The 27,596-nt window shown below is 41.9% G+C and overlaps 1 protein-coding gene and 1 long non-coding RNA gene across 3 annotated transcripts; one reads left to right on the plus strand and one right to left on the minus strand.

The window, feature by feature from the left end:
* Positions 1–5,999: 5,999 nt before the first annotated feature.
* PTGS2 (prostaglandin-endoperoxide synthase 2) lies at positions 6,000–12,319 on the plus strand. The gene is made up of 10 exons (XM_066597081.1): positions 6,000–6,145; positions 6,782–6,898; positions 6,982–7,125; positions 8,132–8,275; positions 8,600–8,781; positions 8,889–8,972; positions 9,071–9,317; positions 9,981–10,267; positions 10,814–10,961; positions 11,782–12,319. The coding sequence occupies exons 1-10, from the start codon at positions 6,094–6,096 to the stop codon at positions 12,186–12,188; spliced, it is 1,812 nt and encodes a 603-aa protein (XP_066453178.1). The 5' UTR covers positions 6,000–6,093; the 3' UTR covers positions 12,189–12,319.
* On the minus strand, positions 10,522–27,596 carry LOC136621548 (uncharacterized). 2 transcript variants are annotated; one of them, XR_010791251.1, is made up of 3 exons: positions 27,161–27,596; positions 26,165–26,220; positions 10,522–11,653 (listed from the first exon to the last, which is right to left on the minus strand). It is a non-coding gene; the product is annotated as an uncharacterized lncRNA (long non-coding RNA). The 2 variants fall into 2 exon arrangements; XR_010791250.1 differs by lacking the exon at positions 10,522–11,653 and adding an exon at positions 14,131–16,463.

The raw sequence follows: 27,596 nt of genomic DNA on the forward strand, positions 1-27,596 counted from the left end.
GGAACTACTACTCCCTTAATTTTAGAAGATAGGACCTTTATATATTATTCTAATACAGCTGACCAAGTCTTCATTCCAACAGGCTGCATACCAAAGGCTTCTAAATCTAAGGCTGGGTTCACACTGGGCGGATTTGCCGTGGAAATTCTGTCCAGAATTTTGCCGCGGCAAGTCCGCTTGCGGCCACTAATCTCGGGATTAGCCAGCCATGTGGACGAGATTTCTCAGAAATCCCGTCCACACGGGACGGCGAATCCACCCTGGCAAAGCCGGCAGAAGCCGGCGCTGTGGCGCGGATTCGCCGGCCGCAGCATGTTCATTTTTTTTCTTCTTCCACTGCAGCCAAGCTCTCCTCTATGGGAGCGCCGGCCGCAGCAGAAGAGCGTGCAGCTAAGTGCCGCGGGTTTTGAAGCAGCGGTTTCCCAGTGGAAATCTCGCATTTTTTCGCTGCGGTCAAACCGCGAGATCTCCGCCCGGAATCCACCCAGTGTGAACCCAGCCAAAAGGTACCAGCACATTCCTGTGTGAAGTGGACATCAAACAGTTGCATATGGTCATACATATTGACTCCTCATTGTCTGGATACAAACTTAATGACACCTCTTCCCAGACCAGGATGTAATCTTAATCCATCATGTTGAGTTCACCCTTGTGTTCAAGTCAATAGAATTTGCACGTCAAAAGAGGGGACATCTCTTCTGATTTGCCCATAGAACTGGTTTAGCCACGTACTCAGTATATTCTGGTCAAAGGCTCAAAAGTGTAATTACAATGCATGTACAGTATGTACAGCATTTTTTATGCACGTTCCTAGGAAACATCAGAAGAAAGTAAAAAAAAAGAAGAAAGCAGGAAGCCCGTGCAGGACAGTGCACGTAAAATACACTGCGCAGGCAAAAAAGCGACATCATGCAGGGATACGCAGTTCCTTATGCTGGTAGAGCGCTGTGATTTTTACGCAGTCTGTTACCGTACGCTCATGTGAGCCCAGCCTTATAAAGGGCAAAGCAAAGACAATAGGAATGTTTTGTTATACAGTATATTATAGCAAGATTTATGTTGTTTTGGTTACCAGAAAATACGTTAGTAACAACTGTATCATATAGGAATCTCTAATGACTCAGTGTAACATGTGGTGTAATTTTACATAGGTTTACCTTGATTCATATATTCCTTTGAGCTAAAAAAAAAATGATGTAAGCAGTGAAATTACCAGGCAATTATGTCACATTTTTGTTCCACCTTCTATTGTTAAGCTTTCTCTCAGGATTATGGTATGTTAATGCGTGATATTGATCTGGATTGTCATACACCGAGATAAGATATGTACATACTTGATGGATAATAGAGTAGAACCAAATACAAGAAAATAGCTTAACCCTTTCCAATCCACTGTCTGACGTCTGAAGACATTCTGATTGAAGGCTGTAGAGCTCCGATGTCGGAAGACGTCCAGCAGGGTATTCTTACTGTATATTACTGGCCGCTCTGTTGTCGAGGGCCTCTCCAGCATGTCCCATACCACACTACTGGCTCTAGCCAGCAGATGGCGCCATTGTATAATGACAGAAAGAGAAAGCCCCCTAGGAAGCCCTTAATCCAAAATTGGATTGCAAAGGGTTAAAGGGGGTTTCCAGGCAGCATAACAATACCCAGGGTTCCTAACGGAAGCTGCTGCTCCGACCCCTGTGTAGTGCTAGTGCTTGTAATTGCAGGCACAGCTCTCATTGAAATCAACGGAAGCTGTGCCTGCAATTACAAGCATCAGCCACTACACAGGGGTCGGAGCAGCAGCTTCCGCTCCGATCCTGGTGTATTCCGGCACTGCCTGGAAAACCCCTTTAAGTGTTTTGGAAATGGTCAAAAACCTTCAGAGCAGATGACAGAGAAAGTGTCCATGTGTTTTGTCCACTATATCAGTAGTGTTTCATGTCCCTGAACTTAACAGTAAACCTGAAGGAACTCCGTGTACATTAGGCTTGTGTATACATTGCATGCATTTACCGTATCTACACATGTATCTATATATGCAACTAGACATATTTATAGATTCAGCTCCTAGCAAAATACTTCAGCTTGTATGTGTTTACATATTGCTCTATTTGTAAACAAATGTAGTCAAAAAAGTCAAAAGATTCTATGTTCTAATCGCATGGTCCGTTCATTACAGTAATAGCAGCACACATCCATTGTGTGGACGTGTGGCCTAAAAACCTGCCATACTTGGAAAACTTTTACAATAAGGTCGAAATCTCTGGATGGATGGACGAAAATTGGAAGAGGAGCTCCCGAATTACAAATGTGTCCCGCTGGGCCGGTCTTTATCACTGAAGTGTAAGTAATATGCAAGCACACAAAAGAGCATATCATCAAATGTAATTCTCACAAATGGGATTTCTTAAGGGTTTGGATGACTTCTGTTACTCAGATCTGAATGCTGGGCATGGAGCTGGAAAATTTTCCTTTCGAGTCTTCTAAAAAGCTTAGCTTGCTTACAATACCCTAAGCTCCATACGGAAAATCACAGATCACCACTAGAGGAACTCTTGAGCTTTGCTGAAGACATTCAGATTCTAAAACTCTACATCAAGGTTTTATCTGAAACTGTTTCTTTATCTATTACATGATGGACATGACCGTTAATACTTCGTATGATTGTACGGAACCACAGAATATATTGGTGCTATGGAAATGAAAGATCCCACTAATCATAAAACTGATTAATAGTTAACAGTTTAACACCAGGTTGAAGTGCAGATAGTTTTTGTAGTTTCAGTCTGTCACTTCTGTTGAAATCTTGGTGGGGGGAGAAGGCGTACAAATCCTTATAAATGATGCAAGTGGGAGTAAACTACGGGGCTTGATTTATTAATTTAATGAGATGAAGGCACTAAAATGTTTTCATACTTGAAAAATGTATTCTGTTTGTTCGATTGGATATGTGGGAAGACGTCACAGTTATTTCATTACTGTAAAGCCTGACACAGTTACTGCGTAGCACTTGTTGGGTTTTGTTTCTAAACGTTTAACAGTTCTGTATGTCACTGATTTAACCACTTTACATGAAAATAAGGATTGTTTTCAGTTATTTTCAGTATGCAGATCATGTCTATGCTTCCAAGTGGCTACATGATTGGAGTACGGTATATATTAGCACCACAAGACTGATTGCTGATATGTAGATCCTGAGGTTAACAGCTTTTCATTGCCATTTGCTATATTTGGTCTGCACTTCCTAGCCCTCTGCTATTGCTTCATCATCTCTGTCCATGGTAATATAATATTACACTACTAGGGAGGAGTCAGATCTGTGACACAAAGTGATATGTCAAAATTGTGCTTAAGTAAGAGAACACAATGAGACAGATATTTCAAAATTAGGTTGGATTTACATGAGCGTAAGCATATTGGGAGCATTTTTGCAGACTGTTTTTTGTGGAATTGGCGTCACGTATTCGCACACGTCTTAACGTATGTTACTGTATTTTTTGCAAGTGCAAGTAATGCACAATTGCGTGCGCAAAAAAGCATACACCGATGCCCTTAGCCCTTGAAATGACCAATGGTGTAATGAGTTCAATATGTTCTCTTTCCCTGCTCATGAAAATAGAGCGCACTGTGATTTTTTTTTTGTACAACCAAATTGCGAACACCAAATATCTGCGTGTGAACGAACTCATTCAAATCAATAGGTTCTATTTGCTGCGTCTTGTATGTGCACATTTATGTGAATCCGGCCTTAGATTGTATTGCCACTTAAAAGCAACCAAGCACATTGTGAGTTATCCGCTGAAAACTCTTTAAACCCTAATGTCTCATTTTGACCATACGCTAGTGATAGTCAAGTGTCTACAGGTAGGTTGCTGTATTATTCTAAATGATTCTCTTATGGGATGCTTTATTCATTTAATGGTATAACATCACCTCACCCCACCAAAAAAAAGTTGCTTGCCGGTGCTACCAAATGTAAAAAAAAAAAACGAAAAGATAGTAATAACCTTAGGGATTAAAGTTAAGGCCCATTTAGACAGGACGAGTGTCAGGCAAATGATGCCTGACACTCGTCCCCGCACATACTAGCCCCTGTGCTCCTGCAGGGGAGCTAGTATCGCTGGCTTACAGTGGGGTGGCTGAAGGAGATTTCTCTCCTCGCGCTCCCCTGGCCCTCTCCATTGCCTTAACATAGTGGCTGTTCAGTACTGAACGGTTGCTATTCACACTGAACCATGAGCGATCAGCTCATCGTCCATTGTTTATGCTGCATAAACAATGGACGATGAGCAGATCGCTGATTGCTCAGTGTAAATAGCAGCCGTTCAGTACTGAACAGCCGCTATGTTAAGGCAATAGACAGAGGTGGGGGAGAGCGAGAAGAGAAATCTCCTCCTGCCGCCCCGATGTGAGCCAGCAATACTAGCTCCTGTACAGCCCCTTTAAGTAATCAGCTACAGACTGGGTGATCAAGAGCAAAAGCACTGTTGATACTGACTGCAAATAGGATCTGTCACAGGAAAAGTGATATTCTGGTCACTTAATGTTTTGTCAAGTTCTCATGCATCCACTTGTTAAGTGAAAACTGATAGATAAATGGGGGTCTAATCACTGAGACTGATCATTAGAATGGGGGTACTGATGTTCCCCAAAAGTTTGGAGCAGTGGCTGCGCCTGCACACTGCTACTCTATTCATTTCACTAAGTATACTGAAGATAGCCTACTGCTTTAACTCATCTATCTCCAAACGTCCCAATAAAATGAATGCAGCAGTAATGTGCATGTGAGGCCACTGTTCCATTCATTTGAGGAACTTTGGGACCCCCATTCTGCTGATCAGTGGAGGTCCCAGTAGTCAGACCTCCACTGATCCATTAGTTTTAACTTCTCTAGAGAATGGGTGAACACTTGAAAATATATCAAGTAGTCAGGATACCCCTATAACATTATTGGCAATACTTTCAGTACTTTTGGCTCTACTAGACAAGATCTTCTCATCTGGTTGTCGCTGGTGGAGGTCATCCCCAAATAGATCTAATGGGGGCTGGAAGAGCATCCAATAGAGATTGCCCATAGACCGCTTTTAATTACCTGAAACTTTTGCTTGGGCTAATGCAATTTTGTCAGGCTTTAATAATATTTATTATACCTGTCTGGCCAACAAGATCCTAGCTGGTGATTCTTTGGAACCTAAGCAGAATTCCATAACGGAAGTGCCTAGATCTACTGACATAATTAGTATTAACTTGTAGATCACCTGTAAGGTGATTTTACTGTCAAAATTGGACCTAATGCCTGTTTTTAGTAGGTTGTGTATACTTCTTTCTGAGCCTCTATCATAGGGTAAATTACTTCTTGCCCTTAAAGTGTGCTTCCCTATCAATATTACATTAGCCAAATGGATGAGTAAGAACCAAATATTGCTAATCTGATAAAGATTACCTTTACACAAGGTGATACGGAGAATAGTTTCCCACTTCATTCCCCGGGAATCATTTTATGCAAATATTAACCAACAGATCTCTTTGTATTCCTCTTTTTCCTAACCTATTCAGAAAGGAAGACAAACTGTATAAGACAGTTCTGTGTCAATTTTCAGTTAGAATGAAAAATCTTTTCATTTTGCATTTGGGGGAAGAAAGACGGCAAATCATGAACAGCCAGGTGGATTAAAGACACCATTCCTACATACTTCCTTTTAGAAGACAAGAATCCCCCTCCAGCTTTATAGCCTTTATTCTGGGTCTGCTCAATATCTTACAGTGCAGCCCTTTACAAGTTTGCTTCTTCTTCTTCTTCATTTTCTCTTATAGTCACGTAAGTCGTCTTTTCTTTAGTTAAACAATTTACACACTCTAAAAGTGTGTCTTTAATTTTCCATGCCACACAAAAGGCAAAATGTCTAATTGCTGAGCCTCTGCTAAACTGTGACGTAACTTCACCATATTGCTCACTTTTTGCCCTCCCTCCAAGGGAGGGGTGATGCTGTGCTGCTGTTTATAAGCGCCTGCAGCCAGAAGGTGCTATCAGAGAGCAGCAGGCTTGAACACTAGAATTACTGCACATTACTGCTACAGACAGCTGATCCATCCACTTCTGCAATGATTATACACGGACTTTTCCTGTGTTCTCTTCTTGTTTCTGCTTATGCAGGTAAATCTTCACGTATTTTATGTTATATTTGTTGAGTTGAAATGACTTTGTGATTTAATAACATGCAACAATGTGAATGTGGATAAAACAATCACTGATCTACCCTAAAGTCTGTGCAATAATATATTAGTTAAATATTGAGTTTTCTTTTATAAACAGTAGTTCATTTTTGTATATATTTATGATTACTGTTGCTTTTGTATTCATTGATATCATCTTTTGCAAATCCTAGTAATCTGATTCATTCTAGTACAGCAGATCTAAAAATTAATGGCTCTAGTAGTAAAGTATATAAGTAGGTGAAACAGTGTGTCTACAATGAACTCTTGTAGCACAACTGAGTGAGTTTAATGTAGTCAAGGGAAGTTTATTCTTCTGCAATTCACAATGCAAAAGTTTTATCTTCTGCTTTCTGTGGTTTTCTACGAAGTTGCTGATTAACTAGAAATGCAATTCATTATCTCATAGAGTTAAAATCCAGTTAACAGTTCGCTCAATACTGTATATGCCAGCTGCTTCCAAAATGGAATATAGTTACAGAATAACTCCTTGTGTGCTATAACAGCTTGAATTCTGATTGCATTTGATATTCAACTGTAATATTGTAGTCATTTAGTATTATTTATTATTTTCCAGCCAACCCTTGCTGTTCTAACCCATGTCAGAACCGAGGTGTGTGCATGACTATTGGCTACAGCGGATATGAATGTGATTGCACAAGGACAGGATACTATGGTGAAAACTGCACCACACGTAAGTACCAGCAGCTCTTCCTTAATGTCCCTATGTGATATTGTAAGGTAGATTGTAATCTTAATTCTATTCTCTTTTTGCAGCGGAATTTTTAACATGGCTGAAAATCACCTTAAAGCCGTCACCCAGCACTGTACACTACATCCTAACGCACTATAAAGGTGTCTGGAATATAGTGAATAATATTTCATTCCTGCGGGATAGGATTATGCAATACGTGTTAACATGTGAGTAGACCTCTTATCTATGTTTTACAGCTCTTATGCTAATAGTCAAGTTCTATTACTAATTTCAAAGTAAATTCCAATCTACTCTATAGACAGTAGATAGAACTTGAGATAAAAGTCTACTATGTACTTGAATTGACTTGTTCAGTTGTAAGGTATATGGAATGACAATGAAGTATTTCTGTATTAATAAGCCTTAGATGAATTTTCAGACTAAGTTGAAAGGAAGCCTAGATAGTGCCTACTATGATACCATCATGGAGTGATTCATAAATTATGCTCAAGAAACTGTTTAAAGAGACTCTGTCAGCTACTTTGAGCCCTAGATATAAGTTTTATACTTAACTTCCCTGCCATTTCATCGGTGTCAGCACTAAAAGCCCTGGCTGCAGACCATTGAGCGGCCCACTAAGTAGTCCTCTTATTATAAGCTTAGAATGGTGGGACCACTTTGCATGCCACTCAATGCAATACAGCAGATCTCAGCATTGACACTGGGGGAACAGTGGGGATGGTAAGTGTAAAACTTACATCCCCAGACCCAGCATGGCAGCTACTTCGAGCCTCTAAGCTTAGTTTATAGGGCTCAAAGTAGCTGACAGACTCTCTTTAAATACATTTATAGTCACTATACTATGACTATATCTATGTTGGATAAGCCTATTAAGCTTCCATTACACAGACATATAGTCATTTTACCATTTGCAGATTTGCTAACAATCTTTTGCATGTTCTAACACCAAACATCTCTGATCTTAAAGCATCAGAATTATATATTGGCCATCCATCTCTTCTTTCTTTAGGGACATAGCATGCTTGGTCATCTGAGCCAAATGTGCATGCTAATAGAGAGACTGAGGTTATAGGCCGTAGCTGTACATTAATAGGTGATAAAAGCTATGCAGCTAACAATGAATTAAAGTTTTGTCTGATCTTGACCAATAAGCTATGCAGCAACATAATGCCTATGTTCACAAAAAATATTTTTTACTTCTTCTTTTTACAGCACGATCTCACTTGATTGATAGCCCACCTACCTACAACAGTTACTATGACTATAAAAACTGGGAAGCATATTCCAATATTTCATACTATACTCGATCACTGCCACCAGTAGGAAAAGACTGCCCGACACCAATGGGGGTTAAAGGTATGTTACCTGCCTAAAATATTTAGATTAATTAGCAGCAGAGATTTGTTACGAAGCATAGATCCCATTACTCCATATCTGCATTCCATAAACTATTTATTTATATGCAGATTATCTATTGAAGACATGGACATAGTTGACGTATATTAGTCATGGTCTCCATTGACTTTTACAATTAGTACTTTTTATGTTGTTTTCCTTTAAAAGATTCTGTTTCTGGGACTATAGGATTACCATGTTGACACTCAGCATATACATTTCTGAGGCAGAGGTTGTGTTTATTCATTGACAATTCCTTAATCGTTCCAATCTCTTACATTACAGGATACAAAGAGCTCCCAAGTGTCAAGACGGTTATAGAGAAGGTCTTACTGAGAAGACAGTTTATCCCAGATCCACAAGGAACCAATATCATGTTCGCATTCTTTGCACAACACTTTACACATCAGTTCTTTAAAACTGATGTCAAGAGAGGCGCTGCCTTCACTAAAGGTCTAGGGCATGGGGTAAGAGCATGCTGTCTTGGATGTCATTTGTTTTTATTTTATTACATTACCTATAAAGTCCAAATATGATTCCAAACTGATTCTAAATATACAAATGTGTCCTACAGGTTGATTTAAGTCACGTCTATGGAGAAACTTTAGACAGACAACACAAGCTACGACTAAAGAAGGACGGAAAGTTAAAATACCAGGTAATTATCTGACTTCATATTGGATCCAGTATACATTATGAACAATTATATATACTTTGAAATAGTACATTAATCCTATGCATATATTTTTCTTCTAGATTTATGATGGTGAGATGTATCCTCCAACAGTCAATGAAACTGGGGCTGAGATGCTGTATCCACCACATGTGCCAGAACATCTCAAATTGGCCGTTGGGCAAGAAGTGTTTGGTCTTGTTCCAGGTCTGATGATGTACGCTACAATTTGGCTAAGAGAACACAATCGAGTCTGTGATGTTCTTATACAGGAGCATCCCGAGTGGGACGATGAACGTTTATTCCAAACTGCAAGACTTATTTTGATTGGTGAGTTCAGTAGAGACTGTTATGTGTGGAAGGAATGTCATTAGGTCTGTTCCGTATTATCCTAGCTGCACATTCTCAATCAGGTTGTTACATGTGTTCAAAGGCGTAACTTGAAGCTCCTGGGCCCCAATGCAAAACCTGGAACGAGACCCCCAACTATAATGCTTTCTTCATAGTACTGGGCTCCCTATATGGAGAAGAGAGGCCTTATGGGCCCCCTAAGGCTCCTGGGCCCGGGTGCAACCGCATCCCCTGCATCCTCTATAGTTACGCCCCTGCATGTGTTGGCAAATGTGTCAGAAATGACCACATATCATTGCTCACAATTATGCCTGCAACTGATATGTTTATGGTAACATGGGGCAGATAGATGAACGTTGTCACTCTTATCTCAGCTACCATTAACATCAAGTAGATAGATCTTGGCTATTGCTTGCTAGATAATTCACTTTTTTAATTAAAACAATTCTTGTTCCTCTGTTTTCCCCCATACCACACAACGCATTACATTTTAATTGACAGTAAATATTACAATACTCATATCTGAGATACCACCCTTATACATATTATTTCCAAAAGTCTGTAGTGCCCAAAATGTACATAACCACATTGCTAATTTGTTCACATTGGACTATAATGCATCTATGTCATTTTCTTTTTAAGGTGAAACCATTAAGATTGTAATTGAAGATTATGTGCAGCATCTAAGTGGATATCACTTTAAACTGAAGTTTGACCCCGAGCTGCTATTTAACCAGAGATTCCAATATCAGAACCGAATTGCTGCAGAGTTCAACACCCTTTACCATTGGCACCCTCTTCTGCCAGACACTTTCCAGATAAATGACCGGGAGTACAACTATCAGCAGTTCATGTACAATAATTCTGTCATGCTGGAACATGGAATATCACAAATGGTTGAATCTTTTAGCAAGCAAACTGCTGGAAGGGTAAGAATCATCATCTCATAGTACCTTAAGGGGGTTTTCCAAGCAAATACTTTTGATGACCTGTTCTAAGGATAGGTCATCAATAGTTGATCAGCTTCGAACTGCCGGTCAAGATCCTGACCAATCAGCTGTTCAAACACCCACTATTAGCACCACAACACACATTGGAAACACATTGCTCCATCCTGTGTGTAGGGGCCGGCACTGGTAATTGGCAATTGCAGGTGCAGCTCTCATTGATTTTGATGGGAGCTGCATCTGCAGTTACCAGCTGCGCCCACTACACAGGAGTCGGAGCATCTGCTTCCACCTGCTACCCAGTGTATTTTACCGGTGATGGTAGACATTGGAACAGCTGATTGGCTGGGATCCTGAGCGACAGACCCCAGCTTATCAACTATTGATACACTATACTAAGGATAAGTCATCAATAGTGATTGCGCAGAAAACCCCTATAAATTATATATATTTATATATAAACACACATTGGCACACCACCACTTGCCATGGTCTCTAACCTATTTGCTTTCTATGTTGTGTTAATAGGTGGCCGGTGGTAGAAACTTCCCAGCAGCTGTGTATAGAGTGGCCATGGCTTCTATAGAACAAAGCCGAGAGATGAGATACAAGTCCCTTAATGAATATAGGAAGCATTTTATGCTGAAGCCCTTCAAGTCCTTTGAGGAACTGACTGGTAAGATTTTACTGCTTCTTGTCAATATTACCGCAGGGAGCTGCTCAGATAGTAGGGTTAATTGTGTGGTTTTGTTTAATTTCACAAGTCACTGGGAGTTCCAGTTCTTAGTAAACATCATTGTTAACGAGCGACAGCGTGTAGTGAAAACAATAATGCTGAAATCACAGACACGCACAAGACATTACAGAGAACAGCTTCAGGACACATTAACCTTGTGTATATCATGCAGAAGATTCCTTAGGAATTCATACATAGCAAAGAACGCTAGGCCTTCAACTAAAGGAAACTAAAAGTTAACATCATCTTACATTATGTTTGAAGACAAAGTCTTCTCTATGTACTGTAGCATAAATCAAGTGCTTTCCTGATGTCCAGTCATCAGTCAATCCATATACAGTGTTTATAGTGACCTAACATTATTATAATAATGTATAGTCCCAAATTTCCACTTTCCCAAATTTACAAAGTCATTCAAGTTTTGACTAAGAAAGAGTTAATTATGAAAGTGATGTCGTACAGCATAGAGTTCCATGGCTGCTCTTGCCTTCTTGTTAAATTGAGTGCTTGACATGTTGGAACTGTTGACTTGATGTGAAACCAGATTTACAAGTTGGCTGAATTAATGTAACTATAGTACTCCAGTGAAAAGCATGGTACTTCAGGTGATTTTCGGTCCTGAGAAGAGGCATCTTAAAAAACAATACAAACATTCTAAAATTGTATATATTAAATGAAAAGCTTCAGTTTAAGGCAATACAATTATGACATGTAATATTCTTTAACTTCATTCTGAGCTAATAACTTATTTTAATTTTAGGAGAGAAAGAAATGTCTGCGGAACTTGAAAAACTCTACGGAGACATCGATGCTATGGAGTTTTATCCAGGACTTTTGGTGGAAAAGCCCCGTCCAGATGCCATATTTGGAGAGACCATGGTTGAAATTGGTGCTCCATTTTCCTTGAAAGGTCTAATGGGTAATCCAATTTGCTCTCCTGAGTACTGGAAACCCAGCACTTTTGGTGGAAAGGTTGGCTTTAACATTGTGAACACGGCGTCTTTACAAAAGCTCATCTGTGAAAATGCTAAAGACTGTCCTGTTGCTTCGTTTCATATCCTAAAAAGCAAGCTGAGTGAGTCAGCAACCATTAATGTAAGTTCAAACTCTGCACTGGAAGAAGTAAACCCTGCCGTACTACTGAAGGAACGCTCATCAGAATTGTAAGGGTCTACAAGCCTTTAAGGAAAACAGGAATAGTCAACGACGCTATTACGGATTGCTAAGAGTTGTTACTACATACTTGTGACCGAAATGCGAGTGACCAAATAAATGCTGCTGACAGGTCTACAAACACAGATTTATGGTTATTGTACTTTGTCATCATATTTTTACGTTATACATGCTGTACTGTACATGGAAGAGTTCACATCACATTCTAAACTGAGGGCTATGGTCTTTTGTATATTTATTGTGTCATACCCCTGAAAGGAGCGTCTCCACGGTCCTGAAGACAGGCCCTCACAAATACTCGAATTCACCCTTAAAGATATATATGCCACCAGCATTCATATAAGTGGTCCAACAGCCATTTGGACAACCTTGACGCGTTTTCCCCTTATAAACAAAAAGGGTTCATCAGGGAATATCAAGGAAAGTAACATAGGAGCTGCGCTGGATACCAAACTCTCAAAAACAAATGACGTCTTTGGATAGAAGAGGAACGTCATTTGTTTTTGAGAGCTTCTGGTATGGTATCCAGCGTGGCTTCTATGTTATTTTCATCGATCCCCTGATGAAGCCTATTAGTTAATATGGGAGAAAAACATTGGAATTGTCTAAGTGCCTGTTGGCCTACTTATATAAATGCTAATAATAAAAAGACATGGGTGAATTTCTTAGAATTTTTAGAAATAAGGATAATTAATAGTTTTTGTATGCTGGGATATTACTTGAATCTTTTGCTGCTTTGGACTTTGGTTTGCCTTAGGCAATATGGTGATATAGTATGCTAGTTATTTTTCTTTATCTTGGGGCATCAACACTTTTATTGTACAAGTAAGGACCAAGAATTGTCAATATAAAGGATACTGCTATAATTACTTGAAATGCATTGTAGAATATAGCAATGTGGGCCAAAGCATCTTTTGAGGCTGAGATGATATCACACTTATGGTGTGTCAAGTTTCTTTCTACCATTTCTAATGTTCTTACAAACCTTTACCTTCCCTTCGTGCCCCATCTGCCAACCTATCTTTAGTCTTATAGATGCGCTCACCCTTCTTTAAACATAGTTAAATGTCATATTTATTTAACCTAGAAATGATTAATTTAATATTTCTATGAGGAAGACTTTATCATGTTTTATTTATGTTTATGAACATTGCACTGACAGAAATATTGTTCTTCATGAAGGGACAGTGGCTTCCTGGTAGACGTCTACCAGGCTGGATGGCTTCTCCAGTGCTGGTCACTGTTTATCACACTCCAAAATTATATGGTAGGGGATGCAGAGTAGGGAGTTTAAGGATATGTTCACACAGGTTGGAAATGCTGCGGATTTGCCGCAGTGGAATTAGCTGCAGAAAATCTGTAATGTTTACAGTACAAGCATTGTAGATGAGATTTTAGGAAACCCAATCCATATACTGCAGAAAACGTAAATTGACCTGTCCTGCGGATTTTAAGTCTGCAACATGCCAATTTATGATACGGATTTTCACCACGTATTTCATGTCTTCCAATGAAGGGGTGAAATCCATGACGAATCTCATCAAAATCCATGTCAAAATCTGCGCTTTTGGTTTGGTGAGGATTTTCCACTGTGGATTTTCTGCCTCCGAAAAAGCACAAAGGATCTGCAATGTGTGAACATCCCCTAGTTGTAGAGCTATGAGAAAATGCAAATAATGTTATATATTTTCTATGAAATGTTCATATGTTCTGTTTATTGTAAAATATTTATAATAACTTATTGTGGTATTTGATGTTTATGTTTCTTTTTTGTAAAGTAAATTATTTAAATAATAAAATTGTTTATATACTTGAAAAGAATCGTTTGATTTGCTCTTGAGTGTTTGCTCTTATAACCGGAGTGTGGGGAACTAAAGGGGCACATATACCTTAAAGCAGGTAAAACTAATTAACTAAACTCATTGTCAAAAAAAATACAGTACCTAGAAGGAGTTGTCAGAAGAGAATGAAGCTTTCTTTGTGTGATTGTAATGTTGTAAGTAAGTGATTACAATATCAGAGCAAAAGGATCATTTATTAAGGAAAACTGAAGGGAGGCTCTAGTATTCTATTGGGTTGCCTCTAGCCTAGATAAAAGATGTGATACAGGTGGGCAGGGAGACATAAATGTACCATATGGTATCCTGCAACACATTAGTCCACATTTACTGTAATTGAGCATATAGGTCATGCAAACTCATAGGCTGTCGAAGTTGGCATTCTATACAGTCCCATACATGCTCTATTGGCAACAAATCTGGCGACCAGGCAGGCCATTTAAGTGTGGCAATGTTTTGGAGGCATTCCTGTGGCACTCTTCATAACATGGTAACATAGTATGTAAGACCGAAAAGACATATGTCTATCCAGTTCAGCCCCCAATGATGAATCAGAGAAAGACAAAACAAAACCTATAAGGTAAAAGCCAATGTTCCCCATTTAAGGGGGAAAAAATTACTTCCGACTCCAGTCTGGCAATCAGAATAACTCCTGAAAAAACAACCCTTCTGAAGTTATTAGTGACTATAACATATAATATTGTATCACTCAAGAAAGGCGTCAAGGCCCCTCTTGTACTCTAATATCGAGTTCATCATCACCACATCCTCACGCAGAGAGTTCCATAGTCTCACTACTCTTACAGTAAAGAACCCCCTTCTATGCTAATGTGGAAACCTTCTTTCCTCTAGACGTTGAGAACGCCCCCTTGTTACTGTCACAGTCCTGGGTATAAATAGCTAATGGGAGAGATCTCTGTATTGTCTTCTGATATATTTATACATAGTTATAAGGTCGCCCCTCAGCCGTCTTTTTTTTAAAGTAAATAACCTCAATTTTGATCACCTCTCTGGGTATTGTAGTCCACCCATTCTATTTATTACTTTAGATGCCCGCCTTTGTGCTTGCTCAAGCTCTGATGTGTCCTTCTTGAGTACTGGTGTACAAAACTGTCCACAATATTCCATGTCTGGTCTGACCAGTGACTTGTAGAGAGGAAGAACAATGTTCTCATCATGTGCCCCTAGACCTGTTTTGATGCACCCTATGACCCTATTTGCCTTGGCAGCAGCTGCCTGACACTGGTTGCCCCAGTTAAGCTTACAGTTAACTAAAATCCCCAAGTCCTTTTCCATGTCAGTGCTACCCAGTGGCTTCCCATTTAGTGTATAATGTTGACATGCATTTCCCCTGCCCAAGTGCAGAACCTTACATTTATCAGTGTTAAACCTCATTTGCCACTTTTCTGCCGAAGCCCTCAACTTATGCAGATCCTCTTGCAGCTACATTCCGTCCTCTCTTGTGTTCATTTCTTTATAACTTAAAAGAACCTAGTTCGACTACATAACAGTCCAGTTTTGTCATTCACCACACCACTGAAAATGGAAGTGATGGTGGGTGGGTGTCAAAGGCAGTACATATAATGTGGACGAGGAGGAAAAAGAGGGGTGGAGCAAAACCCATACAGTTATGTTTGTTGTGAACAATGATACTATAAAAGTGGTGAAGAGAGTGAAGTGGTGACTTCAATAGTGGAGGTGCTGCCCGACCAGATGACGCACAACCTGGGTGGGCATGATAGAGTAAGAGAATAGAACTAAACAACTGGCAGTGGAGAAGGCACAACACTCCAGGTTAAAGCAAATAGGAAGTGACCACAGGTTTGGGAAACTTCTCCTTTTATTTAATAAAGTATGTGATCAGCTTATGAAAACGCGTTTCGGGGATAACCCCTTCGTCACTTCAGCTGGTGTTTAAAACATACAAGCAATTGGTGGGTCCCAAAAGAGTTATTGATTAGATCTGTTTGCCTGTGGAGTGTGGGTCAGCCAGGGCAGGAGCAGGGGAACTTCCCAAACCTTCGGTCACTTCCTATTTGCTTTAACCTGGAGTGTTGCGCCTTCTTCACGGACAGTTTTTTAGTTTTATTCTAGTACATATAATGGGCACTGTGACACTATTGTCCTTCAGCCAAGTGCCTGGAAATGGTTCTAACAGACACAGGGACCTGTACTAATGGTGCCACCTGTCTCTGGATGGTGGTCAACAAAACAGTTGAAGCTGCTTATGCTTGTTGTATGATGTTCAGATGATCCTCTCTACTGGTGGTCTGTTGAGGGTGTCCTGAGCTCAGTCGCCTTGTGTGCATGTCCTCATGCATCTACTGGTCCCAACACCTCCTAACAGTGTTTATCTTGTGCTTTGAACATTTTTGGTGAATGCTATTTCCATGTCTTGAAGAGTAGACATCAATCTAAGTAAAGTATGTTCCTAAAGAATGTAAAATTGACACATTTAAAAAGGAAACCGACCAGAATAAATAATTTTCCTAGTACCTTAGCTTGGCTCAGTTTATCCTAGTGTTATTCACCCTAATGTCTTTTTTTTTTAACCAAAAACAACAGCAAAAACACCCCAAAACAACCTATATGCAATGCGTATCTTTTCCTTCTGGAGAAGACTCTGCTTAAACTTATATCTTTAGTTATATTGTCAAAGTTTGTTGAAAGGTTGAGCATTGACTTATAGGGATGTCACCTTCCAATATCTGGCATTGTGAAGGTACTTTTCCATTCATTATTTGCTTTTTTTCCCCAATCAGCATTGCAAGCCAATTTGAATACAGCAAGGTTGAGAAGATCTCTGACCCAGGGCTAGACTATAATTATATCCAAATTACAGAATGGAACCCTTCAGGAGTGTGACACCAAATGGTACCACATTATTTACTGGGAGAGCCTTCATCAACAATTCCTATGGAGTATCCAAAGGTCAAATAATCATGGCAAAATCCCAACCCACAAACCGGAAATGGTGAGCAGCCTCTTCTGGCATGAGCCACCAAAGGGGTGATAAGCCAAATAAGAGAAAACATAATTTGGACTGGTGCTCAGGGTGGGAAATAGGTATAGGGAAAATAATAAGTAAAGCTGATAATAAATACTTAAATGGTTACAGTTGAAGGGGGAGAGACAATACTGGTGGGTATGTCTCTCAACCCCTCAGATCAATAAACACAACAGTGATAACAGTGAAGATAGTAGCAGCTATTCCTGGAATGAAATCCAGAAATAAGTGGAAGATTAGGATGCACAAATTTATTAAGGCAGAATATTCTACTCAATACATTTTGGGAGTATTTATATTACCTCCACCCCCCTCATCTGGAGCAATAAGCATAAGGATGCAAGTATTTAACAACTTTACTTATTTTCCATTTACCTATTACCCATCCTGAGCAACAGTTTGAATTCTGTTTTCCCTACACCAACTTGGCGTATTCCTCAAGAAAAAACTTTATCCCCCCCCCCCCCCCCGACTTACCAAGACAGAAACAAATACCAGACAGAAAGAGGAAGAACGATCGAAGAATGCCCCTCCAAGACCGTGTTTATGCTGTGTATATTTGACACAGTGTTTATGCATATTATTTAAGTTAAAATGATGATAGATGAAAAATGGACAAGATGCATAGATGTTTCCTACATATTTTTCTCCTTTTTAATACCTGCTCTTTGATTTGGTTTAAAAAAAAGATACAAAGCTTAAACTATGCCAAACTGCAATCTGATAACCTGACCTAAAGCATTCCTCCCTGTGTTATCTCTTCTGAGATTATTTCATCTTTTTTTAATTAAAAGAGAGGACAGCTTCCTGGATGTCAGAGTTTCTGGGCCTATGGTGCAGTATTTCAATCAAAAATTTTAAATGGATCAGGTGGGGCATGGAGTACATATTAGATTGCAGGCTTGGTGGGTTCGGTAATGTGCCCTGACCAGTGCATGAAAGATTATTTGTGTGTATGCCTGGTGGATCCTCTCCCATTATAAGTGCATGTGGATGAGTCATTTTTATCTAAATTTTAATTTGTGCAGGTTTTCTAGAGATGCCCTGAGGAGTTGAGGTTGGTCAGACAGTAGTTCAGTTTCCCATATTCTTTCAGATTGGGGCCACAGTGGAGACAGCCTTGTGAGGGCTTAGGGCTGAGGTGGTTCAGAAGATTGGCCGATGAGAGTCGGTGTAGTGCAAATTATATGTTTGCCCCTGCCTACTGTAGGTGCTGGGGGTTGGTAGTTTATCAGTTTGGATATGGGGGAATGGGATCCTCCTCTACGGTGCTTTGGCAAAGAATTTGTGTGAGGAAATTTTGTTAAGGTGGTACCAGTATTATGATTAGTTGTTTATTTTCTTTTAGGAAGTGGTCTGTGTCTGCTGTGGATTATTGGTCACTTGTACATTTTATGGAGGATAGTATGAGAGCAGAGAAGTGTTTGGCAAGACATCAGTTGGGATCTTCCAGATCTGAGGTATAGCTGGGTGTCCAGGGACTTTTGTGATTTGGTTTTATATGGGATTTGATTGGACCCCTGACATTCTGGTTATACATGTAGAAGGTAATGACCTTGATATCATATCATCTAGAGAGCTTATATATGACATCAGAACTGATCTGTTGCGTTTATAGGCTACCTTGCCTGGGATATTAATAGAGTGGACCATTATGGTGGCCAGGCAAGTTTGGAGACAGGCCAAGTCAGTTTTGGGCTTCAATAGAGGGGAAAAGGTGGTGGGGAAGTTTGTGACTAGGATTGGGGGCATTATGATGTGCTATAGGGGCTTGGAGAGTTCCTCAGGCAGGACTCAGGGCACCTCAATGCCATCAGCTTGGATTTGTGGAATTTGGGGATTCAGGTAGGGAGAAAGAAAGCCCTTTTCTTTCTTTAGGGATGATTGAATAGCAGTTGGATAAAGTGTCCTTGAAGGCAGGTCATGAGAAAATTTAAGGGACAGGAGTAATCTTAAAGATGGATGTGGTTATTGGAGCTAGGGAGGTGTGCTTGACCTGTAGGTTATTTCCTGAGGGTAAGGTCCCCAGGATGGTTGTAGCTTGGGTGCCAAATGGGTTCTCTGGCTAGGTGACCACGGTTGAGGGCAACAGTTGGAGCTTAGTGGTAGAGACAGAACAATGTATAAAGACTTATGGAACACCCTGTGAACCCTCCATGTAGCTGGCAAACCCAGTTCATAGGCGAGCGGGTTCACCACACGTGTGATGACAAACGGACCCACGTAACGTGGATCTAGCTTCAAGGATGGGACCCTCAATTTGAGATTTCTAGAAGACAGGTATACCTTCTGTCCCACCCTGTACGGTTCAGATACAGACAGACTCTTTCCACTACGCAACTGCATACGAGTCCCCGTTGCTTCCAAGTTTTTCTGTACCTCTTTCCATACTCCCCGAAGCGTATCTGTGGCGACATCCGCTGCAGGACAGACCGAAGGAGTAGGGACTGCTGTAAGGAAGCGAGGATGCTGACTGTATACACAAAAAAATGGAGATACCCCAGTGGAAGAACAAGGGCGGTTGTTTAGTGCAAACTCTGCCAACAGCAGGAACTCTGCCCACTGATGAGCCTTTTCGCTAGCAAACAACCGTAAATATTGCACTAAATCTTGGTTCTTCCACTCAGTCTGACCATTAGTTTGCGGGTGGAATGCTGAAGAGAAGGAAAGCGACGTTCCCAGGTTTCTACAGAAAGCACGCCAAACTGCGACACAAACTGAACCCCGCGATCAGATACAATATTTTGGGGAACCCCATGTTGGCGAATTATTTCTGTTACAAAAATCTTCGCAAATTCTTTTGCCGAAGGTAGCTTCTTTAACGCCACAAAATGTGCCATCTTTGAGAACCGGTCGACCACCACTAAGATGGTGGTGCACATCTGGGATTATGGTAGATCAGTGATAAAATCTACCAATAACTGCGACCATGGACTGGAAGGAACCGGTAGTGGTCTCAGGGGACCCTCCGGAGGACACCGTTGACTCTTGTTGCGAGCACAGACCGAGCATCCCCTAACAAAGTTGGGGATCTCCTGAGACATGCCTGGCCACCAGAAGTGTCTGGAACAAAGATCCAGGGTTCCCTGAAACCCTGGATGCCCTGCGAGAACCGACGAGTGAGATTCATCCATGATTCGAAGACGCTAGGTCTCTGGCACAAACCATCTGCCCTCCGGCACCCCCAATGGAGCGTCCTGCTGAGCATTCTGTAGTTGGGGGACGAAGTTAGACTCTACAGCTGCCACCACCACGCCAGGTGCCAAGATATTCTCGGGAGTCATAGTCTCACTTTCCGGCACCCCGAAACTCTGTGACAGGGCGTCCGCCTTCACGTTCTTCTCACCTGGGATATATGTCACGATGAAATTAAACCTGGCGAAGAACAACGCCCACCTGGCTTGACGAGCTGTGAGTCTTTTAGCATTGGCGAGATATACCAGATTCTTGTGATCAGTATACACGGTAATTGGGTGTCTAGCACCCTCAAGATGGTGTCGCCACTCTTCCAAAGCCCATTTGATAGCCAGTAATTCACGGTTACCCACGTCGTAGTTGCGTTCTGCTGAATTAAACTTCCACGAGAAGAACGCGCATGGGCTATACCCAGATCTCCCACTGACTTCCTGCGACAATACTGCTCCTGTCCCCACCTCAGACGCATCTACCTCAATGAAAAAGGGTAGTCGTGCGTCCGGCTGTATTAGCACCGGGGCAGTCGTAAATGCCCTTTTGAGATGGCTAAAGGCCTCAAGGGCTGCAGGCGACCATTTTACCAAGTCGGCCCCCTTCTTAGTCAGATCGGTCAGGGGTTGAGCAAGAACCGCTGGAGAGCCTTAAGGTTGTCTGGTCTGACCCATTGGGAGATTGCAGCTACTTTATCAGACTCCATCTGAATCTCCGTGGGTGAAATCACATAACCAAGGAAAGATACTTTTTTAGAACCAAATGTACATTTCTCTAACTTGACAAAAAGTTGGTACTCGGCCAAACGGGTCAGAACCAACCTCAGGTGCCGCATATGTGTATCCCAGTCAGGAGAATACACCAGAATTTCATCAAGATAGATGACCAGAAATACCCCCAGGAAGTCGTGAAAGACCGCGTTCATAAACCCCTGAAACACAGCGGGAGCGTTACAGAGTCCGAAAGGCATGACCAGACATTCAAAATGTCCTAACGGGGTGTTGAACGCCGTTTTCCATTCATCTCCCTCTCTAATGCGAATTAAATTGTAAGCACCCCTTAAGTCCAGTTTGGAGAACCAGTGGGCCCCTACCACCTGATTCAACAAGTCAGGAATTAGGGGCAAGGAGCACTGGTTCTTCACTGTGATTTTATTCGAGACCCGATAATCCACACAAGGCCTCAATATCCTGTCCTTCTTCTCTACAAAGAAGAGACCTGCCCCGGCAGGGGACCTGGACGGCCGGATATGTCGTTTGGCCAGAGCCTCCGAGATATAGGACTTGAGGGACTCATGCTCACGGCCCGACAAATTGAAAATGGCTCCCTTAGGGATGGGACTGTCGGGAATTAGATCAATACCTCAGTCCCACTCCCTATGGGGAGGCAGAGCCTCAGACAGTTTTTCAAAGAATACATCCTGAAAGTCTGACACATACTCCGGAATAAGCACAGTATCTACGGAGCACATGGCTATAGTAGATAGGTGATTATGACAGGATGATCCCCAATGAGTCAATTCCCGGGTGGACCAATCAAATTGGGGATTGCGCAGTGCCAACCAGGGCATACCAAGCACCACATCAACCGACATCTTTTCCATAACCAGGAAAGACAGTTTTTCTGAGTGGAGGATCCCCACCGTGAACTGTAATCCTGGGGTCCTCCATCGTACCAGGCCTGTAGAGAGAGGGGTAGCATCAATACTGGTAAAATGAACTGGCGTTTTCAGCGCCACAAATTCAGTCATCAGGGGTCTGACAAAACACAGGCTTATCAGGTTACCGGCTGCTCCGGAGTCAATAAACGCCTTCCCTGGTCGGGAAAAATTCCGGAATCTCACCTGACAAGGTACCAGAAGTTTAGGAAGTACCTGAAGTCCTAGGCGATCCTCCCTACAATCGCCTAGGACTCGGAGTTCCGCTGGTTCAGACTGCGAGCGCGGAAGCCTCAGGGGGCAGGTGATAACCCGATGTCCAGCTTTCCCGCAGTAGAGGCAGAGATGATGCAACAAACGAATCCGGTGTCGCTCCTCGGGGTCCAGCGGGTCCACCTCCATCGGCTCGGGAACAGCGGTTGGTAAGGACGAAGAGGGACCGGGACCGACGACCTCCCTGACTCTATGGGCCTGTCTATCTTGCTTCCTAGCCCTGAGCCTCCTATCTGCCTTCACCGCCAGCTCCATAGCCTCCTTTAAGGACCCGGGAATGGGATGGGAAATCAACAGGTCTTTTACAGCGTCCGAGAGGCCCTGCAAAAAAACGTCTTTCAGAGTGCTATCGTTCCATGCTGTATCACCCGCATAGCGTCTGAAGTTGGAGCAATAATCCTCCACACAAAGCGACCCCTGATGCAACGCCAACAGTCGGGAAACCGCCAACCCCGCTCGGATCCGGTTCGTCGAAGATACCCCCGAGTTCCTAAAAAAACGAGTCCACGGACTGCAGGCAGGGGGACTCCTCGGGAATGGAAAAAGCCCAGGTCTGGGCAGAGCCCCGCAGCAGGGACATGATCAGCCCGACCCTCTGAGCCTCCGACCCGGAAGAACGGGGGCGCATCTGAAAAAACAAGCGACACGCCTGTTGGAAAACAAAAAATCTGTTCCTCTCCCCGGGAAGAAAGCACTTGGGTTCTGGACTGGTTGAGGCATTCGGCCCCTGCGACAACCCCCGCTGCTCCTGGGCTGCCATGCGAGGGGATAAATCCTGGACCACCGGCACCAGGGTTTGCAGCTGGTTCGCAAGGGAGCTGATCGCCTCCATGTAAAACAGTTTTAAGGGCCAGTTATTATGTTACGGCACTCTGACCCCCCGAGCGCCAGGTGGGGTGCCCTGAACTTCCCGCACCCCACTGTCCCTGCCTACTTGCCTCGGCCTTGGCTAACCCCAGGCGGACAACTGGACGGCGGTCCCTGCACTGGCTAGAAACCTGGCGACTGACAAGATGAGACTAACTAATGGGGGGACAGAGTGCCGACAGAAAGGCAGATTGAAATGACCAACAGAAACTACAGAGCTAAGCAAAGCTGGAGATGGCAGCTGACAAGCAAGCTAGGGAACTGTCTGAGTAACCTGCAGACAGGACTAGCTAGATGCAGACAGAACCAATAACTGGCCATGAGCTCAGGACACTGCCAGCCTTATAAGTACAAGACTCCGCCCCGGGGCGGAGAGTGGGAGGAGCCAGCTCCCCCACTACTGCACAAGAGAGGTGGAGGAGTGCGGGCGGCGCCCTATGGGTGGACACGCCCACACCTCCGCACACCAGCCGCTCCACGTCGCCGGGAGAGCCCCGACGTCAGAGCTCCAGGACGCCGGAGCCGACGCCGGAGCGGCGCGCGCTGACCGCGGGACCCTGCGCCGCCCTGCATGGTAACAGATTGGTTAACTAGCAAACTGTACTGTAGTTCACAATTTGTACTTTATTGATGCTGTTTTAATAAAGGTTACTTATTGGTTACGGGATTGTTTATTTTCATGGTTTATAGCGATATGCTTATAAGATATGTTATTAAACAACCCAGTGCAGCCTTTCCACCACTAAGATGGAGTCTGTGTAGTTATTGGGTTAGAGGTGGGATGCTTTTAGCATGGGCATCTACCTTCCTCAAGTCATGTACAGTGTCATGCTTTTTTTTACTAATTAAAACCAGATAGTGAAACGTACTCCATTTTCTAATTTGCTTTTATTTTCTGATTGTAGATTTTTTTTTGCTTATACATGACTATGGGGGACATCTTGTCTGAGCTGCATTTAACAACATTTAGAGATGCTTTACAGCAGCTTCATGGGCCATTCACACAATGGACAGGAGCTGACCCACTGATTTGTATGGGAGACTGTTCTAGGCATGTTCTGTGACCTGTGAAGAGGTAACTGTGCAGGGAGGGGTAGTAGATAATCAGCAAACACCATTTACTGTGAATGGTAGATCCGGTGTTATCTAGATTTACCTTTAGTAATCCTGCCAGTTGTGATAATGTAAAAAATTGCTGAAATGTTTTCTTCACAGAACAAGATCTATCAACCTATTATTAGGTTCTGTGATCAGTGTGAAAAATGCAGGACTTTAAGATCTTTAACATATAGGCCGTGACATCAATTTTTTTTTTTAAATCACCAAAAATTCTGTGGTTTACGAAATAGGTCATTTTCTGATGAGACCTTCCCTTTAAATCTTACTTTACACTGCATTTATAAACAAGCTCTTCTCATGCAAATTAACAGGGTGTTGCTCAAGCTCCTCACAATAAGTAAGTAACAAAATGTTCTTTATCAGGGGATACTGTTATGAGACAGATTCTCAGATTATGATTCACTAAAGGCCATGGAGTTGTCAGGCTTCTCGTCACCATGCAGTAGTCAGCTTTCCAAATTAGCTGGCAAACATCCTGCATGAGAAGGGCCTCTGCTCACTCAAGCACTTTTTAAAATATGGATCCTTTTATGCCCACAAAACAACGAGATTTTAGTATTGATGCCATTGTTTTTTTTTCTTAATAATCTCTATTTTAAAAAATAATCAATTTTTTGCCCAGGCAGGAAGGACTGTGATAAATGTGTTTCACAACACAAAGTTAACAAAACCTATACCTATGAGGATATATTTTTTTTAGACCCACGCATAAAATTTTACCGTAGATTTATCAACAACATATTGCTGATATGGGATGGACCTCAATTAGATGTAAGAGAGTTTATAAAGGAACTTAGTAAGAATGATTGGGGTTTAGAATTCACTGGCCAGATGAACCCCGCTGAAATAGTTATTTTGGACATTTGGATTTCCAGTGAAGGGGTAAATCTTTTTACTGGGACCTTTTGTTAAAAAGTTTACTCTAACAGCTCCCTTAATTTTGGAATTTTGGTAGTTGTCATCTTATCAGCTGGAAACTAATATACCACAGGGCTAATTTAAAATAATTTGCAGGAACTGTATGAAAGATTTGAGTTTCATGTCTTAAGCGAAGATTGTAGTTAATAGATTTTTAGAAAAAGGCGACCCCAAAACATTGGTCGAATCAATTTATGAGAAAATGGGTAATTTCAGTCAGAATGTCTTCCCAGAGCAAAGCCATATAAAGTTCAAATGTGCAAAGAAACTCCCTTTATGATCTGATACAATGTACAATACAATGGGATCAGGGGTATCCTAAAGAAGTATTGGGATATTTCAGATAGTGACCCCATTCGGATAAACAATCTATCTAATAAACAAAAATGTTTTTCCGAAGACATAGTACTTTAAAGAACATTTTAGTCTGTGTCTCAAAAAGAAAATTAAGCAGTGCATGTTTCCCGCCCCTACCCTCAGCAACAATACTGGGCTTTTAAGTGCTGTGGTTTCATATGTAAGTGTTATGGCAAGATCACTCACAAGAGGAAATATATTGATTTGGGTATTAGAGAATCACCTTAAGAGATAAAGCAACACCTTGATTGTAACTCCAGGTACATTATCTGTTTAATGCAGTGTACATGTAACTGCAAATATGTGGGTTGGACTGTTAATACTCTGAGAAAGAATGAACAAACACAGATTCAATAATATGATTAGTTATGAAAAACAAAGTGTCATAGGATCATAGATCATAGAATGGTAAAGTTGGAAGTGACCTCCAAGGTCATCTGGTCCAACTCCCTGCTCAGTTCAAGAGAACTCACCACCTCCCATGGTAACCTGTTCCATTCATTGATCACCCTCACTGTCAGAAAGTGTTTTCTAATATCTAATTTGTGTCTCCTTCCTTTCAGTTTCATCCCATTGCTTTTAGTCTTTCCTTGTGCAGATGAGAATAGGGCTGATCCCTGCACTGTGACAGCCCTTCAGATATTTGCAGACCGCTATTAAGTCTCCTCTCAGCCTTCTTTTTTTGCAAGCTAAACATTCCCAGATCCTTTAAACGTTCCTCATAGCACATGATTTGCAGACCACTCACCATCTTGGTAACTCTTCTCTGTACTTGCTCTAGTTTGATCAACCCAATTGGTGATTCTGTGATAGAAAGAAATTAGATTCGTTTGGCATGACTTGTTTGTTACAAACCCATGCTGGCTCTGGTTAATTACTCCATTTTCATCCAAGTATTTGCATACATGCTGTTTAATAATTTGGAAAAGTCAACTACCTTCAATAATTCTGATACAAGAAACTAGGCCCAATATCGTGCTTGCCAGCATGCATTTTTTGGGACTCCTGTCCATCAGCTGATCATCCACAGCAGTCAGCTCAGAATGTGGGAATGCTGGCTTCACTCCCATTGAATTCAATGGGAGCACACGCTGCAAGTCTACTTCTTCTCTCCTGGTCAGGACTAGATGTGATGTGCAGCGTGCCAGACGAACAACTGATGGATGGGGGTCCCAAGCAGCAGATCCCCGTCCATCAACTACTAATGACTCATCCAGAAAATAGGTCATTAGTTGAAAAGAGGGCAGACAATCCCCTCAAGATTTGTATGTGTTTGCTAGGGACAACTCCTTTAAAAACTGTATGTGATCAGCTAAGGCTGATCATCCAGTTTATTGCATACTGTGCCTTTAAGAACTATTAATACTTCTGCATTACATTGTACTTTAGTTCTACTTTCGAAAGTGTTTTTACTGCATAACATTAAAGGGAACCTGTCCCCTAGGACCAGTACTATAAACTAAGCTATAGTGCTGTTCCAGGGAATGACAGGGAGCTGGGGAGGCTGAAAATCACTCGTGGTCTGACAATCTGACTCTTTTAAGACCATTGAGTATGTGCTCTCCCTTAGACTTCAGAAGAGCCAAAAGATGTAGGCCCCACCTCTCTAATGATACCCAGAAGACAAGTCCGGTGATAGGGAACAGGTACGGGAGCTAAACACTGACCCCAAATCTGTCAGAATATTCTAGCTGCTGAGTGGACACTGCCATTTTGAACAGTATGAAGGGTATAGAAAAATTACCAGTCAAGTAGTGGAGGCCAGTTGTTCTGGAATCCAGTGTGGCGCAGGCAGCAACCCATTGCCGACAGCACATGCAGGCTGCATCTCCGTGCCAGGAAGAGGTCAAGCATCTGGGTACGTAGACCAGGGCCAAAGATTACACATGTGTGCTTGAAAGTCTTCCTTCCTGCCGTTTCCTGACACAGAAGTAGCATAAGATGTAAAGATCTGTTCAGTGGGCATTGCACAGTGAAGTGAAAGTGAAGTGTAAGTTACAGCAAGCTGAGTAATGGTGGGTACTTCTATGCGTTCCTGAGGGGCCGCGTGAAGGCAGACTAGCGTTCCAAGTATGTAAGTGGAGTAAAGCTGGCAAAAGAAAGTTAAAGAGATAAACAGCAGAGAAGAAAAAGGTGCCCTAAATGACAGAGAACATCTGAAAAGCCAATGAAAAACAAAG

Source organism: Eleutherodactylus coqui, chromosome 3, assembly GCF_035609145.1.
Source record: "Eleutherodactylus coqui strain aEleCoq1 chromosome 3, aEleCoq1.hap1, whole genome shotgun sequence".
NCBI classification, from domain to species: Eukaryota; Metazoa; Chordata; class Amphibia; order Anura; family Eleutherodactylidae; genus Eleutherodactylus; species Eleutherodactylus coqui.